Source organism: Amblyomma americanum, unplaced genomic scaffold (assembly GCF_052857255.1).
Source record: "Amblyomma americanum isolate KBUSLIRL-KWMA unplaced genomic scaffold, ASM5285725v1 scaffold_113, whole genome shotgun sequence".
Lineage (NCBI taxonomy): Eukaryota > Metazoa > Arthropoda > Arachnida > Ixodida > Ixodidae > Amblyomma > Amblyomma americanum.
Window position 1 is genome coordinate 238,687 of NW_027526585.1, and position 15,837 is coordinate 254,523.

The 15,837-nt window shown below is 43.7% G+C and overlaps 2 protein-coding genes across 11 annotated transcripts in view; both read left to right on the top strand.

Annotated features, from left to right (window-relative positions):
- LOC144112430 (uncharacterized) overlaps window positions 1-2,353 on the top strand; it is a 25,850-nt gene extending 23,497 nt beyond the window's left edge. For both annotated transcript variants that reach the window (XR_013310259.1, XR_013310255.1), the window contains 3 exons: window positions 978-1,058; window positions 1,874-1,948; window positions 2,290-2,353. The gene's annotated coding sequence lies outside the window, so the exon portion shown is untranslated. The remainder of the gene's footprint in view (window positions 1-977; window positions 1,059-1,873; window positions 1,949-2,289) is intronic.
- LOC144112431 (uncharacterized) overlaps window positions 2,292-15,837 on the top strand; it is a 25,863-nt gene continuing 12,317 nt past the window's right edge. For 3 of the 9 annotated variants that reach the window (XM_077645264.1, XM_077645265.1, XM_077645269.1), the window contains exons 1-5: window positions 2,292-2,421; window positions 10,134-10,254; window positions 11,603-11,683; window positions 12,499-12,573; window positions 12,915-13,046. In XM_077645264.1, coding sequence (XP_077501390.1) covers window positions 10,233-10,254; window positions 11,603-11,683; window positions 12,499-12,573; window positions 12,915-13,046 — 310 coding nt within the window. In that variant the 5' untranslated portion in view covers window positions 2,292-2,421; window positions 10,134-10,232. Of the gene's footprint in view, window positions 2,422-9,655; window positions 9,743-10,133; window positions 10,255-11,602; window positions 11,684-12,498; window positions 12,574-12,914; window positions 13,047-15,837 lie in introns of those variants that run through there. The other 6 variants (XM_077645271.1, XM_077645273.1, XM_077645268.1 and 3 more) reach the window with 5 other exon arrangements.

A 15,837-nucleotide genomic window follows, 5' to 3' on the forward strand; every position in this document is an offset into this window, starting at 1 on the left:
ATATTACTCTTTCTTTAGGTCTCAGAATAAGGCCACGGAGTGAGCTCAAGCATCTTACTATAATCTTCTCAATAAACTTTAGAGCACTTTTACTGTCTATGTATTCCTCTAAGTAGAGCATGTTCAGCTGTACGTTTCTGCAGATTCACACAGGAACCAATTGGAGTGCCTCTGGCTGCATTTTGAATACACCATAATGATATAGCTCCAACGGGACGTAATTGGTTTCAAAAGTGAACTGGTCACAGAAAAACAAACTGAGACCCGTTGATTTTTGGACACTATTGGAACCAATTGGAATTCCATACCAATTGGAACCAGTTGATTTTTGGACACGATTGAACCAACTGGTTCAAATTGGTTTCTAGTCCAATTGGTTCCAATGGTGTACAAAAATCAGCTGGTTCCAACTGGAATTTCCGATGTTTCATTATTGACTGGGGATGCACAGTCGGCAGGAGACAGCAACGCATCTCCTTTCCATTCCCTCCTCATTGTATAACCATAACAGGGGTGCAAATGGCCAAAAAAGAAGAAAGTACACGATCGGCTCGAGCCAGGTTGGCTGGGTGAAGCTTCGCGGGAGGAGTGGGGTCGCGGATTATATTTTTTTTAATTCTTGCTCGGTCCGATGTATTCAGCTGCGAGGCAAAATGCGGAGGCTGTTTTTAATCGCCAATATCTCTGGTGCTCCATATATGCCGGGTGAAAAATTTTTGTGGGATGTTGATGGGCGATTCAGTGTCAGTATTTCAACTCTTATTACCCATGGTGAACACTACTTCAGTTACCCTTAAAGGGCAAGGCATTTGGTTGTGCCAGTCCCTGCACCTCTGGTGCTGCTTACTGAAGATCATTGTGGATGTGCTACCTGTAACAGTTCTTCACTGCAGAAATAGAGTGACCCAGTTCCTTAGTATTCCTACTGGAGCCGATGGTATTGTAGGTTAATACTGCGGCATTTTCTTTGTGTGCAGGTGGCAATCTAAAGGATGTACCTGTGCACAGCGGCGTGCTAGAAGACCAAAATGAACAAACTCCAACTGATGAATTGCCTGGTTAGTATCAATAGACAAGTGCTGAGTGTGGTTGATATGGGAGTGAAAACTTGTTAGCCAGAAAACAATGCCCTCATTATCGGCCATACCAGTGGTACCTAACATTTATATGAATTGCTGTGTGATTATGTATGGTGTCGACTTGCAACAGTTACCTTTGGCGACAGACAAATAATTCAAGCATGCAGAAACAGAAAAGTTCTTTAATTACTGTGCACATTTTTGTCTTGCACAAAAGGTAAGAAAGTGGGATGAGTAGCCCTGTTTTTTGCTACAGTAGATTAGCAACAGTGAAGCTGTTTTCCTTTTGTCTCCATCCATGTCTTTTGCGCTGTTTTATGAAGCATGAACCACCTTCTTGCCTGCACGTCTACCCCTGTATACCTATTCAGTTCATAATGTACTGTTTTGTGCACGGGCACACCTGAACGTGATGCGTCCCTGCCATGCATCTATGACAGCACCATGTTTCCATGTAATCAAGAGCTTTGGTGAGCATTATTAGAGGAAATGCAGTTTAGCTGATAGTAAATTTTATTAAGTGCATGGTGTCATAAGTAATGGTCCTGGGCAGTACTTTCAAATGGAATCATTTTTTCCACATTTATGATATGAGAATGTCAAGGATCACAACAGTTACTTTTAAGCAACAGAGAATAAATCAAGTGTACAGAAAGAGAAGAAAACAATGTTACTGTCCACAGTTTGCATAGGAAAAAAATGCATCAGCAGCCTTGGTTTGTTCCTATGGTAAAGTGCATGAGTAAACTTGTTCCCCTGTTGAGTTGATGCAGCGCTGTTTGCATTATTGGTAGGCACACCACAACAGTGCGTACCCTTGCCCAAAGTGACTGACAGTATGGAGACTCCAGCTGGTCGAGAACTATCTGGTGAGCATCAATAGTCACAGGCTGTAGGATGCTATCGAACAAAGGCTCTAATTATCAGTACACCGAATTGTATGAATTACAATCTTGTTTATAAAGTTTCAGTGTCAAGTGCTGTGGCAGTTGCCTTGCAGATCAGAAAAGTAGTCGAAAAAATGTAGCTTGTGAAAATACACGCATCAATAATTACTGTGAATGCTTTTCTTATCACAAGAATGTAATATTACTTTGTAGGCAAGGCAATTTATTGCCCTCTCTTTTTCTCTGCTGACTTGTCATCATTTGAGTATTTTCTGTACTTGTGGCTTAATTATGTTTTGTCTTTTTGTCATCTTAAAATGCAGGAATTTCAGCATCAAGTGCTGATGACATTGTAGCTGGACAGCATTGCCATGGCACAGAGCACTCGCCTCGCCATGGAGACCCGGTGAGAAGCATACCAGCTGGCCTGGCAGGACTGCACGTATGCATGAAGCGTGAGTTCTTCAGTGCAGCTTTGAGCATATTTGCGGACCACACTAGAACTGTTCATGGGAGCACGAAGGGAATATTTGAGTGCAGCTTGTGCAGTGTTGCCTGTAAGAACTCGAAAAACTACAAAAGCACTTTAAACAGTGCGAAAGGAGAAGCCCAGTTTCCCATTCTATTCATTCACAAAGCCAAAAGGATACTGAAGAATCATGCCACCTTTATGACATTGAAAGTGTGCAGCGTGAAGGTTGTGCTACTGTTACTGAAATGCTAACTGGTCTTTGCTGGAAGCTAGAAGGTGAGCACAGATGTCACAAGAGAACCATTGACTATGTTCTAGAAATAAGCAAGATGTTTTTGACAAGTGTTCCCATTGACACTGATCATCTGAGGACAGATCAGTTTGAAAGCTTTGTGACAGAAAGGCAGGAATTTTTGTCCCTGCTACTGCAGTTCAGCTCACTGAATCCACAAGTGCTTATGTAGTAAAAGTGGAAGAACTGCTTCAGAACCTTTTTAAACACCCTGAGGTTATAGCCTGTGTTTGAGATCTCTGCAAAGCACGAAATGACTGCGCTTAGTGATTTTTGTGATGGCATGAGGTTTTGTTCTCACCCAATTTTTCAGAGGCACAAAAAAAATGTTATCTTTCTCAATCTGTACTATGATAACATTGAACTTCGGAACCCAATTGGTGTAAAGAGAGGAAATAGGAAAACTGAGTATGTTTTATATAACTCTCCTGAACTTGCCTCCTCATGAGCGCTCAAAATTGAGTAACATTTTCCTTTTGGGCACAGGCTATGGTCACAGGCACAGGTCCATTTAAAGAAGCACACTGCATGATTGACATTTTTTTATAATTTCATAGAAGTGTTAAAGGTACACTTGGCAATGAAGTTATGGTATTTGAGACAGACAGGGGCCCTGAAAGATTTTTTGGAGCTGTTATGACTCTGACAGGAGATTCTCTGCCAACTCATTTCTTAGCAGGATTTAAGGAATCCTTTGGTCCCACAGTTTTTTGCTCTTGTCACACTTGTGTTGTCCCTACAGCTGACTATGCAAAATACTCTTATCATGGACAGTGTATTGTATGAGTAGAGAATGAAATTAAAGCACAGGTGCAGCAACTGAAAGAGTGCACTAAAATTTCTGACCTCAGAAAGTTGTCAAGGGAGTTTGGAATTGGTGGCGGATCAGTGCTAGCCCTATTCCCTTTTTTTCAGCTAAAAGAAGACATCTTGTATGACCCAATGCATAGTCTCCTTGAGGGCACTATGCCGAAGGAAATAGCTCTTTTTCTGAGTGCAGCAGTGAGGGAGAAGAAATGGCTTTCACGCGCAGAGTTGAATGATGCGCGAGCAAGCTTTCAGTGTCATAAAGCCATCAGCAAAAGTAATAGACCGAGGCTGTTCTAGCGAGACTTGTGTGTGGTTTCTTCTGCAAGTACATCTCTTGTACTGGTTCTGCATCTTCCATTCGTTCTTGAGCCCTACCTTCCAGATAACTCCCCCTTTTTGGGAAACCTTGTACAACTAGCTCAAATAACGCAGCTAATACTGTCTCCAGTTTTAATGGTAGAAGCTGTGGGTGATTTAGAGGAGCTGGTTGCAAGTCACCATGAGACCTTCATGAAATGTTATGGAAAAGATGCTGTTTTTCCCAAGCTCCACATGCTCTTGCACACTGTCGAGCAAATAGAAATTCATGGCCCTGGCCAACACCACTGGACTGCGGGTGGAAGCTAAAAATGCTGTTCCAAAAAAAAATGTTCAATTTCAAAAATTCGTCATTTACAATCAGTGATTTTTTTTTCAGACATATATGTCTCACGGTCTTTGGAATAACGATGGGACTCCCAAAATAGAGCATGCAGTGATGAATGTGGCTGCAGTTGCTGGTGTTCCTTATGACCTCAGTGAAAGGTTTTTGAAGCAGAACTGCCTTCATGTGACATTAGGAAGGCAGCCTTATCCATTCCCAAAGTCTCTATCAGAAATGTTATTCTCAGAGTCAACGACATTGTTTCATGGGAACTGGCTCTGATGACCCATGCTTTTGTAGGATACTGAATTATGTGTGTTTCCAAGAGAAAGTTTTCTTAAAGGGAAGCTGAAACGGTTTTCAAATCGCATGAAACGCTGTGGTCGGGAAGAAAGGACCTTGAAAATCATGTGTGTAAATTTTTTCCCGATTCTGTCCGCAAACAGAGCTGCAATCGCTTCTTAAAAACCCACCGCCGGCACGCCCTCGTCGCTTCCGGAAGCGCCGGGTGGGGGGACGGTTGAGAGGGAGAACTGGCGGAAGTGACGCCATTCACGGAGAGTCGGCCGGCCGTCCGGCTGCGCTTGCTTCGCTGCGGCGCGCGCTTTGGCGGCGAACCACACATCAACGTAATCTTCTGCCAGTGCCGTTCACTTTCTCTCGTTCAGTCGTTCTGCGCAATGCTTGAAGCCTACGTGTATATAAACCAGTGGCATGGCACTTCTTTCGAACAGCGCTCAGCACACAGCTTGGTAGAATCCTTCCGTTGTTCTCCCCCAGCCTCTTCCATGTTCACCAAACAATCTGGTGGTGCACAGCATGCCGAAACTGCCTGCACAAAATATGTGCATCAATATTTCTCTTTTCGTTATATTACTTTCTTACTTGTTGTAAACTCTTTCCCTTTTCCAGCTGGTTCACATCCATGCTGAGCCAAGGCCACTTCCAGCACTGTCTTTGAGGCACAGTCTTGAACTCATTTGAGCTCGTTATGCACTGTGTGCCTTTTTGCTTTTTCCTGATTGCTTGCACCTCATGGCACCACAAGCAATTCTCTTAATCTTTCATCAGCGTGCAGCACACCTAGCTGCACCTAACTAAACAAAAAAGCGATTATGTAAGCCTAGTATACTTAAGCAAAGCAAGCATTTGCATTCATGAGCGCTTGGTCGTGGCTGACATTCGACAATGGCATCAGACTTCATGCTAATTTTTGCTTGAGTCAGAACGGCAAAGTGGTCGAGCCGCGTTTCGCATACATGTATATCATCCACAAGTAATTCTGCTGGTTATCTCGATGCGCAACAGCAGCAACTATATCTCGCAGCACACTAGTTTTGATGAGCAGCACTGCGAGCTCCGAAACGCAGCCATAATTATTGTTCAAAAGCATGTTCAGCACGAAAAAAAAAACGCACAAGGGTAAGCGCAGAAGTTTCATGGTTGAACAGTAGCCCGAACATGCGACAGGAGGACAGCGCACACAGGAGCTTCCTCCCGGTCGCCTCGTCTCTTCGCGCTGCAGTACAGCATTGAACTCACTCCAAATCATCCAGTTTGGCATTCTTCTGTAGTTCTAAACGGCCTTCGGGAGCAATTATAGGCAAGTAACTATAAATAAATGAACAAACAAATGCTTTACCTCGCGCGACTCGTGTAAGTGTGCCGGTGATCTGATTTAGATCATATTTACAGGCGTTACAAGAAGTTGGTCAAGATAAAAAAAACAGCGAAAAAAAGACGCAGGGCCAGGAGAAGACACACACGGACTTGCTGTCGCCGTAAAGAAGTTGGTGGTCAGGCTTTTATGCAGCAGCGGTAGAGAACAACGTTTTGGCGCAATTTCATTTATTTTTATCGCCACTTACACATGCACCTACACAAAACATACGTATCAGTCGAGATTTGGTTTTCGTGTTACCCTGGTAGGACGTGAAAGGCCCATACTGGGTTAACGAAATTTCCGGCTTGCAGGCACCGCCATGCGGTCGCTTCTCTATTACTTAGCTTTTTATCCGGCGGTGGCGCTAGTTTTCTATTTAGTCTGTAGTTCTCAACGATTTCGGAATAGGTTTGCGTGCGCTCGTCCAGGTTCCGACAGTTCGGCGGTTTCACAATTACCCGGAACCAAAGAATATGGGAATGCGCTGACTACCCCGGAGTCGACGCAGATATCGATAGCAGAGAAAGTTGGGAAGCCCTGTTGCGCAGCGAAGAACCCGCTCGGCAGAAACAAGCCAATCCGCCCGGCGGCTGAAGCCGCGAAGAGATAAAATCTCTTTGTTAGCCTTTATTCACAGAGGCTCCGGCCCCCGCCCTCCAGGCCTGCGTGCCGGGAGCAGTGAGTAGTAAGAGGTCTCCATTTCTGGTGGAAATAAAAGCTGTCATCCATCCATCCATCCAGTCGAGATTTCCAACACGTGAAAATGTCGCGACTTGACTTTTGTTGCCCGTGCACTCCGCGGCGTCGTTGTTTCCGCCATTTTCTGAAGCTGCTGACGTCTCGAACATGCATGGTGAAAGTCCAAACTGTTTAACACTGCTTGAATTATCCATAATTTCCAAAACGTAGTCCTTAAAAGCCAGCTGAAGCAACGCGCTACGCAGCAATGAACGTCGGTGCCGGCCGGAGATCCCCGTGGATGACGTCACGACAGTCCCGGCCAATCGCAGGCAAGAGCGGCGTTCGCTCGGCGCCCTGAGGCGACGGGGGCGTTTTCTTCTAAAAAACAGCTTTTTGCGTTTATTTCCGCTCTTTTTGAGTGACATATTTTTTTCAGCCGACTAAAAGCTATAAAATGACGTAGAGAACTCATTTTTTTTCTAAAAGTGCTTCAGCTTCCCTTTAAGGTGCCAGCTGCTAAGCGTGAGTGCCTATCTGAGAAAGACGAATTCATTCCTTCAATTCGGTACATGTCATGAGACTGTCATTTCAGCTGAAAGATTGATGCTTCCTTGGCCTGGCTACTGCTACACTAGCATCACATATCAATGTATGAGTATCTGTGTATTCTTGAGAATATTTTACCCATTGAAATGAAATTTTTAAGCCATATATGCCTACGTCCTATATTTTTACCACTTTTGTGCATTGTGTGCATTCAGAATGATCTACCAGTCTTCTCTGGACGCCGTTTTAAGAGTGTTAGCTCTTACTCATCACGTTTGGAGATTTTGTGGGGTCTGCTACCACCATTAGATCACATCGCCATCTGTGGCAGTAACTGCTCATCATGTCTCGAGATTTCGTGAGGATTCACTACCGATGGATGGATGGATGGATACGGCTACACCCTTTAAATCGGGCGGTGGCTTAAGCCACCCAGCCATGACTCATGAAATTTTACTCTTGATTTTAGCCACCAGTCAGATAACCTTCGCTTGGTTATTTCTACCCGCTTAAAATCTACTTTCCCTTCACTGTCCTTAAACTCCAATGCCTTGGATAAATCAGCCCCACTGCTTTCCACTATAGGGTGAAGCCCTTTACAGAAAAGTATCAAGTGTTCAGCCATTTCCTCCTTTTCTCTGCACACAACGCACAACGTGTCTATCTTGTAGTACCTGACTCTATGTCTTAGTCCACAAAACTCCCGTCCTGTCCTGGCCTCAAACAACAAAGAGCTTCCCCTACAATTATCATAGATATTTTCTTTGGCAATTTCCTGCTTAAAAATCCTCTGTGTTCCCAGTGCTGATTTCGTCAGCATCCTTGTTTTCCACAGAGCTCTCTTTGTTTCTTTAACCTTTTTCTTAACCGATAATTGCAGATTTGACCCCTACTGCTGGCCAGATATTTGCTTGTCAATTTTCTAGTTTGCTTTCTCCATTTCGTATCAACATTCTTTATATACAGGTATCTGAAAACTTTCCTAGCCCACTGCATTTCCCACATTTTTCTCAATCGCTCCTCACATGCTATCTTACTGCTAGCTTCTCTGCTCTCGAAAGACGCCCATCCCATATCACCCTGTACCCCCTGATTTGCTGTATTGCCATGTGCTCCCAAAGCTAGTCTCCCTACGCCATGTTGTTTAATTTCTAACCTTGCTTGAACATCTGGTCTCATGCACAGGACCGCATTACCGAAAGTCAGACTAGGGACCATCACCCCTTTCCAGATCCCTCTTACCACTTCATACCTATTGTAATACCACAGTGCCCTATTTTTCATGACAGCTGCATTCCTACTAGCTTTATTCATTACATATTTTTCATGCTCTGTCAGATACTCAGCACCGTTATTTATCCACACCCCAAGATACTTGTACTCATCCACTACTTCTAGTGTGAACTCCTGTATTCTATGCTCGCCGAACTCATCATTAAATATCATGACTGCAGATTTTTCCTTACTAAACTTGAAAGCTAATCTATCTTCCTCTGTACCACATGTCTATCAACTTCTGTAAATCTTCCTTGTTGTCAGCCATTAGCACTGTATCATCGGCGTATATTAGTCCCGGTAATGACTGTTTAATTAATTCTCCTTGCTTGCTTGACTGGTTTTTTGGACTCGAAGGGACCCGGAGAATGGTCCAAATAATCGAAAGGTCCGAAAAATCCGTGAAGTACAATAAAGCCACTTTATTGAGATGAACTCGGCTTAAAAATGTCACTGATATTACCTTGCAACAAATTTCTCTTGCTGGCGACGATTTGCGCCTGTATTTGTGCCAAAGTTGTGCTTTCACTGTACACGCTCGACAGCAAGGTCACTGCATTTATTTGGAATACTTCCCACGCTTCTTTGACGGGTCCGGTGGGGCCATGTTGTCCACAACCCGAGTGTGCACCACACCGCTCATCAAACACACGCAAAGATAAGGCACTTTTCGTTCAAAGCGGCAGAACCGCCGGACGCAATCACAAAATGGCGAACGGATGTAACTTCGTGAAGCGCCACTCGGTCGACGGGATCAGAAGAACCCAAGTGACGAAACGACGTAAGGGACCCGCCGCATATGAGACCAATGTATGAAACCCGCCGCGGGGGCTCAGTGGTTAGGGCGCTTGGCTACTGATCAGGAGTACCCGGGTTGGATCCCGACCGCGGTGGCTGCGTTTCGGTGGAGGCGAAACGCTAAGGCGCCCGTGTGCTGTGCGATGTTAAAGATCCTCAGGTGGTCGAAATTATTCCGGAGCCCTCCATTACGTCACCTCTTCCTTCCTTCTCTCAGTCCCTCCTTTATTCCTTCCGGCCGAGATGCGAGATTGCTCCTGCACAATTTCCTTTCCCCAACAACCAATTTTCAACGTATGGGACAAGCAATAACTGCCTGCGACAACGTCGGCGACAAAAACAAGTTGACGGCGATAACAATGCGGCTGCCACCTCGAAGTGTCAGAAATCGCAGGGACCTCTACTAGCAACAATGAGGTACCGAAAGTATGTCAAGCCAATCCAACTGCAGCGTAAATCCACCTCAATCCAAGATCGCACCTTTTGCGCCTGCGAGAAGCCGATAAGATGGCCGATTTTGGCCCGCAGGCGACTGAAGTTAGTCTGAAAAATCGAACTTTTCGACTTTTGATGTCCGAAATATCCGTCGTGAATATGTATGTGCTTCTATGGGGTGACTGACGGTGCATCATTGAGGTTCAAAATATCCTACAAGTCCGAATTATTGGAGTCCGAATTACCCGTCAGCTACTGTACTATTCATGACACAATGCTTGTTCAATATTTTTGTTCTGTTTAGTGTTTGGCGGGAATAGCATATGTACACATGTGTGTAATAAATCACCAGTTGAAAGTAAGCGATCGTGCCGTCGTGTTTGTTCCGACCTCATGTTTTTCCACGCTGTTTTAGCAAGGATAGACCTGTAGGCGTATTTTGTTTTGAAATGAAAATATCAAAGTCCTGATTGGCATTACAAGTTAAAATTTTGTGGATATTGGTGTGTGCATTGAGTCTTCAAACGTATTTTCATTGTTTTCTGTTCATAGATTGTTACAGAGAGAGCCTGCATTCTCAGGGCTTTCCTGAAGCCCATCTGGAAAACGTGATGAAATCATTCAACCGCTACATAAGCAAGGAAATTTCTGATGTTCAGAAGACTGCCAAACGGTATGTATGGAGAGTTTTTGCAGAGTTGCAGCTGTACGCATTTTGCATGGTTCCTTCGGCATTTTTGCATTCTTCATTCGTTGTTTGTTCTGCGACAGTCGCTATGAATAGTGATTTCCCTTTCTGTGCTAAAACTATTGATGCCTGTGCGAATTGAATCGGTGTGTGCGTAGAAAAGCTCTTTTTATATGGCATCTTCTCATTTCTTTTACATTAAAATTTTTTATACCAAACATTATGCAAGGATGGCACAATATTTTTCATAGTTTTATATGCCATGAATGATTGAGGATGCTTTGTTTTAAATCTCGGAGCCAATTTATTAATGGCCAATTTATTAAAGAAACATATCTAAAAACTGATACTAGTAAATATTACTCTTTCTTTAGGTCTCAGAATAAGGCCACGGAGTGAGCTCAAGCATCTTACTATAATCTTCTCAATAAACTTTAGAGCACTTTTACTGTCTATGTATTCCTCTAAGTAGAGCATGTTCAGCTGTACGTTTCTGCAGATTCACACAGGAACCAATTGGAGTGCCTCTGGCTGCATTTTGAATACACCATAATGATATAGCTCCAACGGGACGTAATTGGTTTCAAAAGTGAACTGGTCACAGAAAAACAAACTGAGACCCGTTGATTTTTGGACACTATTGGAACCAATTGGAATTCCATACCAATTGGAACCAGTTGATTTTTGGACACGATTGAACCAACTGGTTCAAATTGGTTTCTAGTCCAATTGGTTCCAATGGTGTACAAAAATCAGCTGGTTCCAACTGGAATTTCCGACGTTTCATTATTGACTGGGGATGCACAGTCGGCAGGAGACAGCAACGCATCTCCTTTCCATTCCCTCCTCATTGTATAACCATAACAGGGGTGCAAATGGCAAAAAAAGAAGAAAGTACACGATCGGCTCGAGCCAGGTTGGCTGGGTGAAGCTTCGCGGGAGGAGTGGGGTCGCGGATTATATTTTTTTTAATTCTTGCTCGGTCCGATGTATTCAGCTGCGAGGCAAAATGCGGAGGCTGTTTTTAATCGCCAATATCTCTGGTGCTCCATATATGCCGGGTGAAAAATTTTTGTGGGATGTTGATGGGCGATTCAGTGTCAGTATTTCAACTCTTATTACCCATGGGGAACACTACTTCAGTTACCCTTAAAGGGCAAGGCATTTGGTTGTGCCAGTCCCTGCACCTCTGGTGCTGCTTACTGAAGATCATTGTGGATGTGCTACCTGTAACAGTTCTTCACTGCAGAAATAGAGTGACCCAGTTCCTTAGTATTCCTACTGGAGCCGATGGTATTGTAGGTTAATACTGCGGCATTTTCTTTGTGTGCAGGTGGCAATCTAAAGGATGTACCTGTGCACAGCGGCGTGCTAGAAGACCAAAATGAACAAACTCCAACTGATGAATTGCCTGGTTAGTATCAATAGACAAGTGCTGAGTGTGGTTGATATGGGAGTGAAAACTTGTTAGCCAGAAAACAATGCCCTCATTATCGGCCATACCAGTGGTACCTAACATTTATATGAATTGCTGTGTGATTATGTATGGTGTCGACTTGCAACAGTTACCTTTGGCGACAGACAAATAATTCAAGCATGCAGAAACAGAAAAGTTCTTTAATTACTGTGCACATTTTTGTCTTGCACAAAAGGTAAGAAAGTGGGATGAGTAGCCCTGTTTTTTGCTACAGTAGATTAGCAACAGTGAAGCTGTTTTCCTTTTGTCTCCATCCATGTCTTTTGCGCTGTTTTATGAAGCATGAACCACCTTCTTGCCTGCACGTCTACCCCTGTATACCTATTCAGTTCATAATGTACTGTTTTGTGCACGGGCACACCTGAACGTGATGCGTCCCTGCCATGCATCTATGACAGCACCATGTTTCCATGTAATCAAGAGCTTTGGTGAGCATTATTAGAGGAAATGCAGTTTAGCTGATAGTAAATTTTATTAAGTGCATGGTGTCATAAGTAATGGTCCTGGGCAGTACTTTCAAATGGAATCATTTTTTCCACATTTATGATATGAGAATGTCAAGGATCACAACAGTTACTTTTAAGCAACAGAGAATAAATCAAGTGTACAGAAAGAGAAGAAAACAATGTTACTGTCCACAGTTTGCATAGGAAAAAAATGCATCAGCAGCCTTGGTTTGTTCCTATGGTAAAGTGCATGAGTAAACTTGTTCCCCTGTTGAGTTGATGCAGCGCTGTTTGCATTATTGGTAGGCACACCACAACAGTGCGTACCCTTGCCCAAAGTGACTGACAGTATGGAGACTCCAGCTGGTCGAGAACTATCTGGTGAGCATCAATAGTCACAGGCTGTAGGATGCTATCGAACAAAGGCTCTAATTATCAGTACACCGAATTGTATGAATTACAATCTTGTTTATAAAGTTTCAGTGTCAAGTGCTGTGGCAGTTGCCTTGCAGATCAGAAAAGTAGTCGAAAAAATGTAGCTTGTGAAAATACACGCATCAATAATTACTGTGAATGCTTTTCTTATCACAAGAATGTAATATTACTTTGTAGGCAAGGCAATTTATTGCCCTCTCTTTTTCTCTGCTGACTTGTCATCATTTGAGTATTTTCTGTACTTGTGGCTTAATTATGTTTTGTCTTTTTGTCATCTTAAAATGCAGGAATTTCAGCATCAAGTGCTGATGACATTGTAGCTGGACAGCATTGCCATGGCACAGAGCACTCGCCTCGCCATGGAGACCCGGTGAGAAGCATACCAGCTGGCCTGGCAGGACTGCACGTATGCATGAAGCGTGAGTTCTTCAGTGCAGCTTTGAGCATATTTGCGGACCACACTAGAACTGTTCATGGGAGCACGAAGGGAATATTTGAGTGCAGCTTGTGCAGTGTTGCCTGTAAGAACTCGAAAAACTACAAAAGCACTTTAAACAGTGCGAAAGGAGAAGCCCAGTTTCCCATTCTATTCATTCACAAAGCCAAAAGGATACTGAAGAATCATGCCACCTTTATGACATTGAAAGTGTGCAGCGTGAAGGTTGTGCTACTGTTACTGAAATGCTAACTGGTCTTTGCTGGAAGCTAGAAGGTGAGCACAGATGTCACAAGAGAACCATTGACTATGTTCTAGAAATAAGCAAGATGTTTTTGACAAGTGTTCCCATTGACACTGATCATCTGAGGACAGATCAGTTTGAAAGCTTTGTGACAGAAAGGCAGGAATTTTTGTCCCTGCTACTGCAGTTCAGCTCACTGAATCCACAAGTGCTTATGTAGTAAAAGTGGAAGAACTGCTTCAGAACCTTTTGAAACACCCTGAGGTTATAGCCTGTGTTTGAGATCTCTGCAAAGCACGAAATGACTGCGCTTAGTGATTTTTGTGATGGCATGAGGTTTTGTTCTCACCCAATTTTTCAGAGGCACAAAAAAAATGTTATCTTTCTCAATCTGTACTATGATAACATTGAACTTCGGAACCCAATTGGTGTAAAGAGAGGAAATAGGAAAACTGAGTATGTTTTATATAACTCTCCTGAACTTGCCTCCTCATGAGCGCTCAAAATTGAGTAACATTTTCCTTTTGGGCACAGGCTATGGTCACAGGCACAGGTCCATTTAAAGAAGCACACTGCATGATTGACATTTTTTTATAATTTCATAGAAGTGTTAAAGGTACACTTGGCAATGAAGTTATGGTATTTGAGACAGACTGGGGCCCTGAAAGATTTTTTGGAGCTGTTATGACTCTGACAGGAGATTCTCTGCCAACTCATTTCTTAGCAGGATTTAAGGAATCCTTTGGTCCCACAGTTTTTTGCTCTTGTCACACTTGTGTTGTCCCTACAGCTGACTATGCAAAATACTCTTATCATGAACAGTGTATTGTATGAGTAGAGAATGAAATTAAAGCACAGGTGCAGCAACTGAAAGAGTGCACTAAAATTTCTGACCTCAGAAAGTTGTCAAGGGAGTTTGGAATTGGTGGCGGATCAGTGCTAGCCCTATTCCCTTTTTTTCAGCTAAAAGAAGACATCTTGTATGACCCAATGCATAGTCTCCTTGAGGGCACTATGCCGAAGGAAATAGCTCTTTTTCTGAGTGCAGCAGTGAGGGAGAAGAAATGGCTTTCACGCGCAGAGTTGAATGATGCGCGAGCAAGCTTTCAGTGTCATAAAGCCATCAGCAAAAGTAATAGACCGAGGCTGTTCTAGCGAGACTTGTGTGTGGTTTCTTCTGCAAGTACATCTCTTGTACTGGTTCTGCATCTTCCATTCGTTCTTGAGCCCTACCTTCCAGATAACTACCCCTTTTTGGGAAACCTTGTACAACTAGCTCAAATAACGCAGCTAATACTGTCTCCAGTTTTAATGGTAGAAGCTGTGGGTGATTTAGAGGAGCTGGTTGCAAGTCACCATGAGACCTTCATGAAATGTTATGGAAAAGATGCTGTTTTTCCCAAGCTCCACATGCTCTTGCACACTGTCGAGCAAATAGAAACCAATGGCCCTGGCCAACACCACTGGACTGCGGGTGGAAGCTAAAAATGCTGTTCCAAAAAAAAATGTTCAATTTCAAAAATTCGTCATTTACAATCAGTGATTTTTTTTTCAGACATATATGTCTCACGGTCTTTGGAATAACGATGGGACTCCCAAAATAGAGCATGCAGTGATGAATGTGGCTGCAGTTGCTGGTGTTCCTTATGACCTCAGTGAAAGGTTTTTGAAGCAGAACTGCCTTCATGTGACATTAGGAAGGCAGCCTTATGCATTCCCAAAGTCTCTATCAGAAATGTTATTCTCAGAGTCAACGACATTGTTTCATGGGAACTGGCTCTGATGACCCATGCTTTTGTAGGATACTGAATTATGTGTGTTTCCAAGAGAAAGTTTTCTTAAAGGGAAGCTGAAACGGTTTTCAAATCGCATGAAACGCTGTGGTCGGGAAGAAAGGACCTTGAAAATCATGTGTGTAAATTTTTTCCCGATTCTGTCCGCAAACAGAGCTGCAATCGCTTCTTAAAAACCCACCGCCGGCACGCCCTCGTCGCTTCCGGAAGCGCCGGGTGGGGGGACGGTTGAGAGGGAGAACTGGCGGAAGTGACGCCATTCACGGAGAGTCGGCCGGCCGTCCGGCTGCGCTTGCTTCGCTGCGGCGCGCGCTTTGGCGGCGAACCACACATCAACGTAATCTTCTGCCAGTGCCGTTCACTTTCTCTCGTTCAGTCGTTCTGCGCAATGCTTGAAGCCTACGTGTATATAAACCAGTGGCATGGCACTTCTTTCGAACAGCGCTCAGCACACAGCTTGGTAGAATCCTTCGGTTGTTCTCCCCTAGCCTCTTCCATGTTCACCAAACAATCTGGTGGTGCACAGCATGCCGAAACTGCCTGCACAAAATATGTGCATCAATATTTCTCTTTTCGTTATATTACTTTCTTACTTGTTGTAAACTCTTTCCCTTTTCCAGCTGGTTCACATCCATGCTGAGCCAAGGCCACTTCCAGCACTGTCTTTGAGGCACAGTCTTGAACTCATTTGAGCTCGTTATGCACTGTGTGCCTTTTTGCTTTTTCCTGATTGCTTG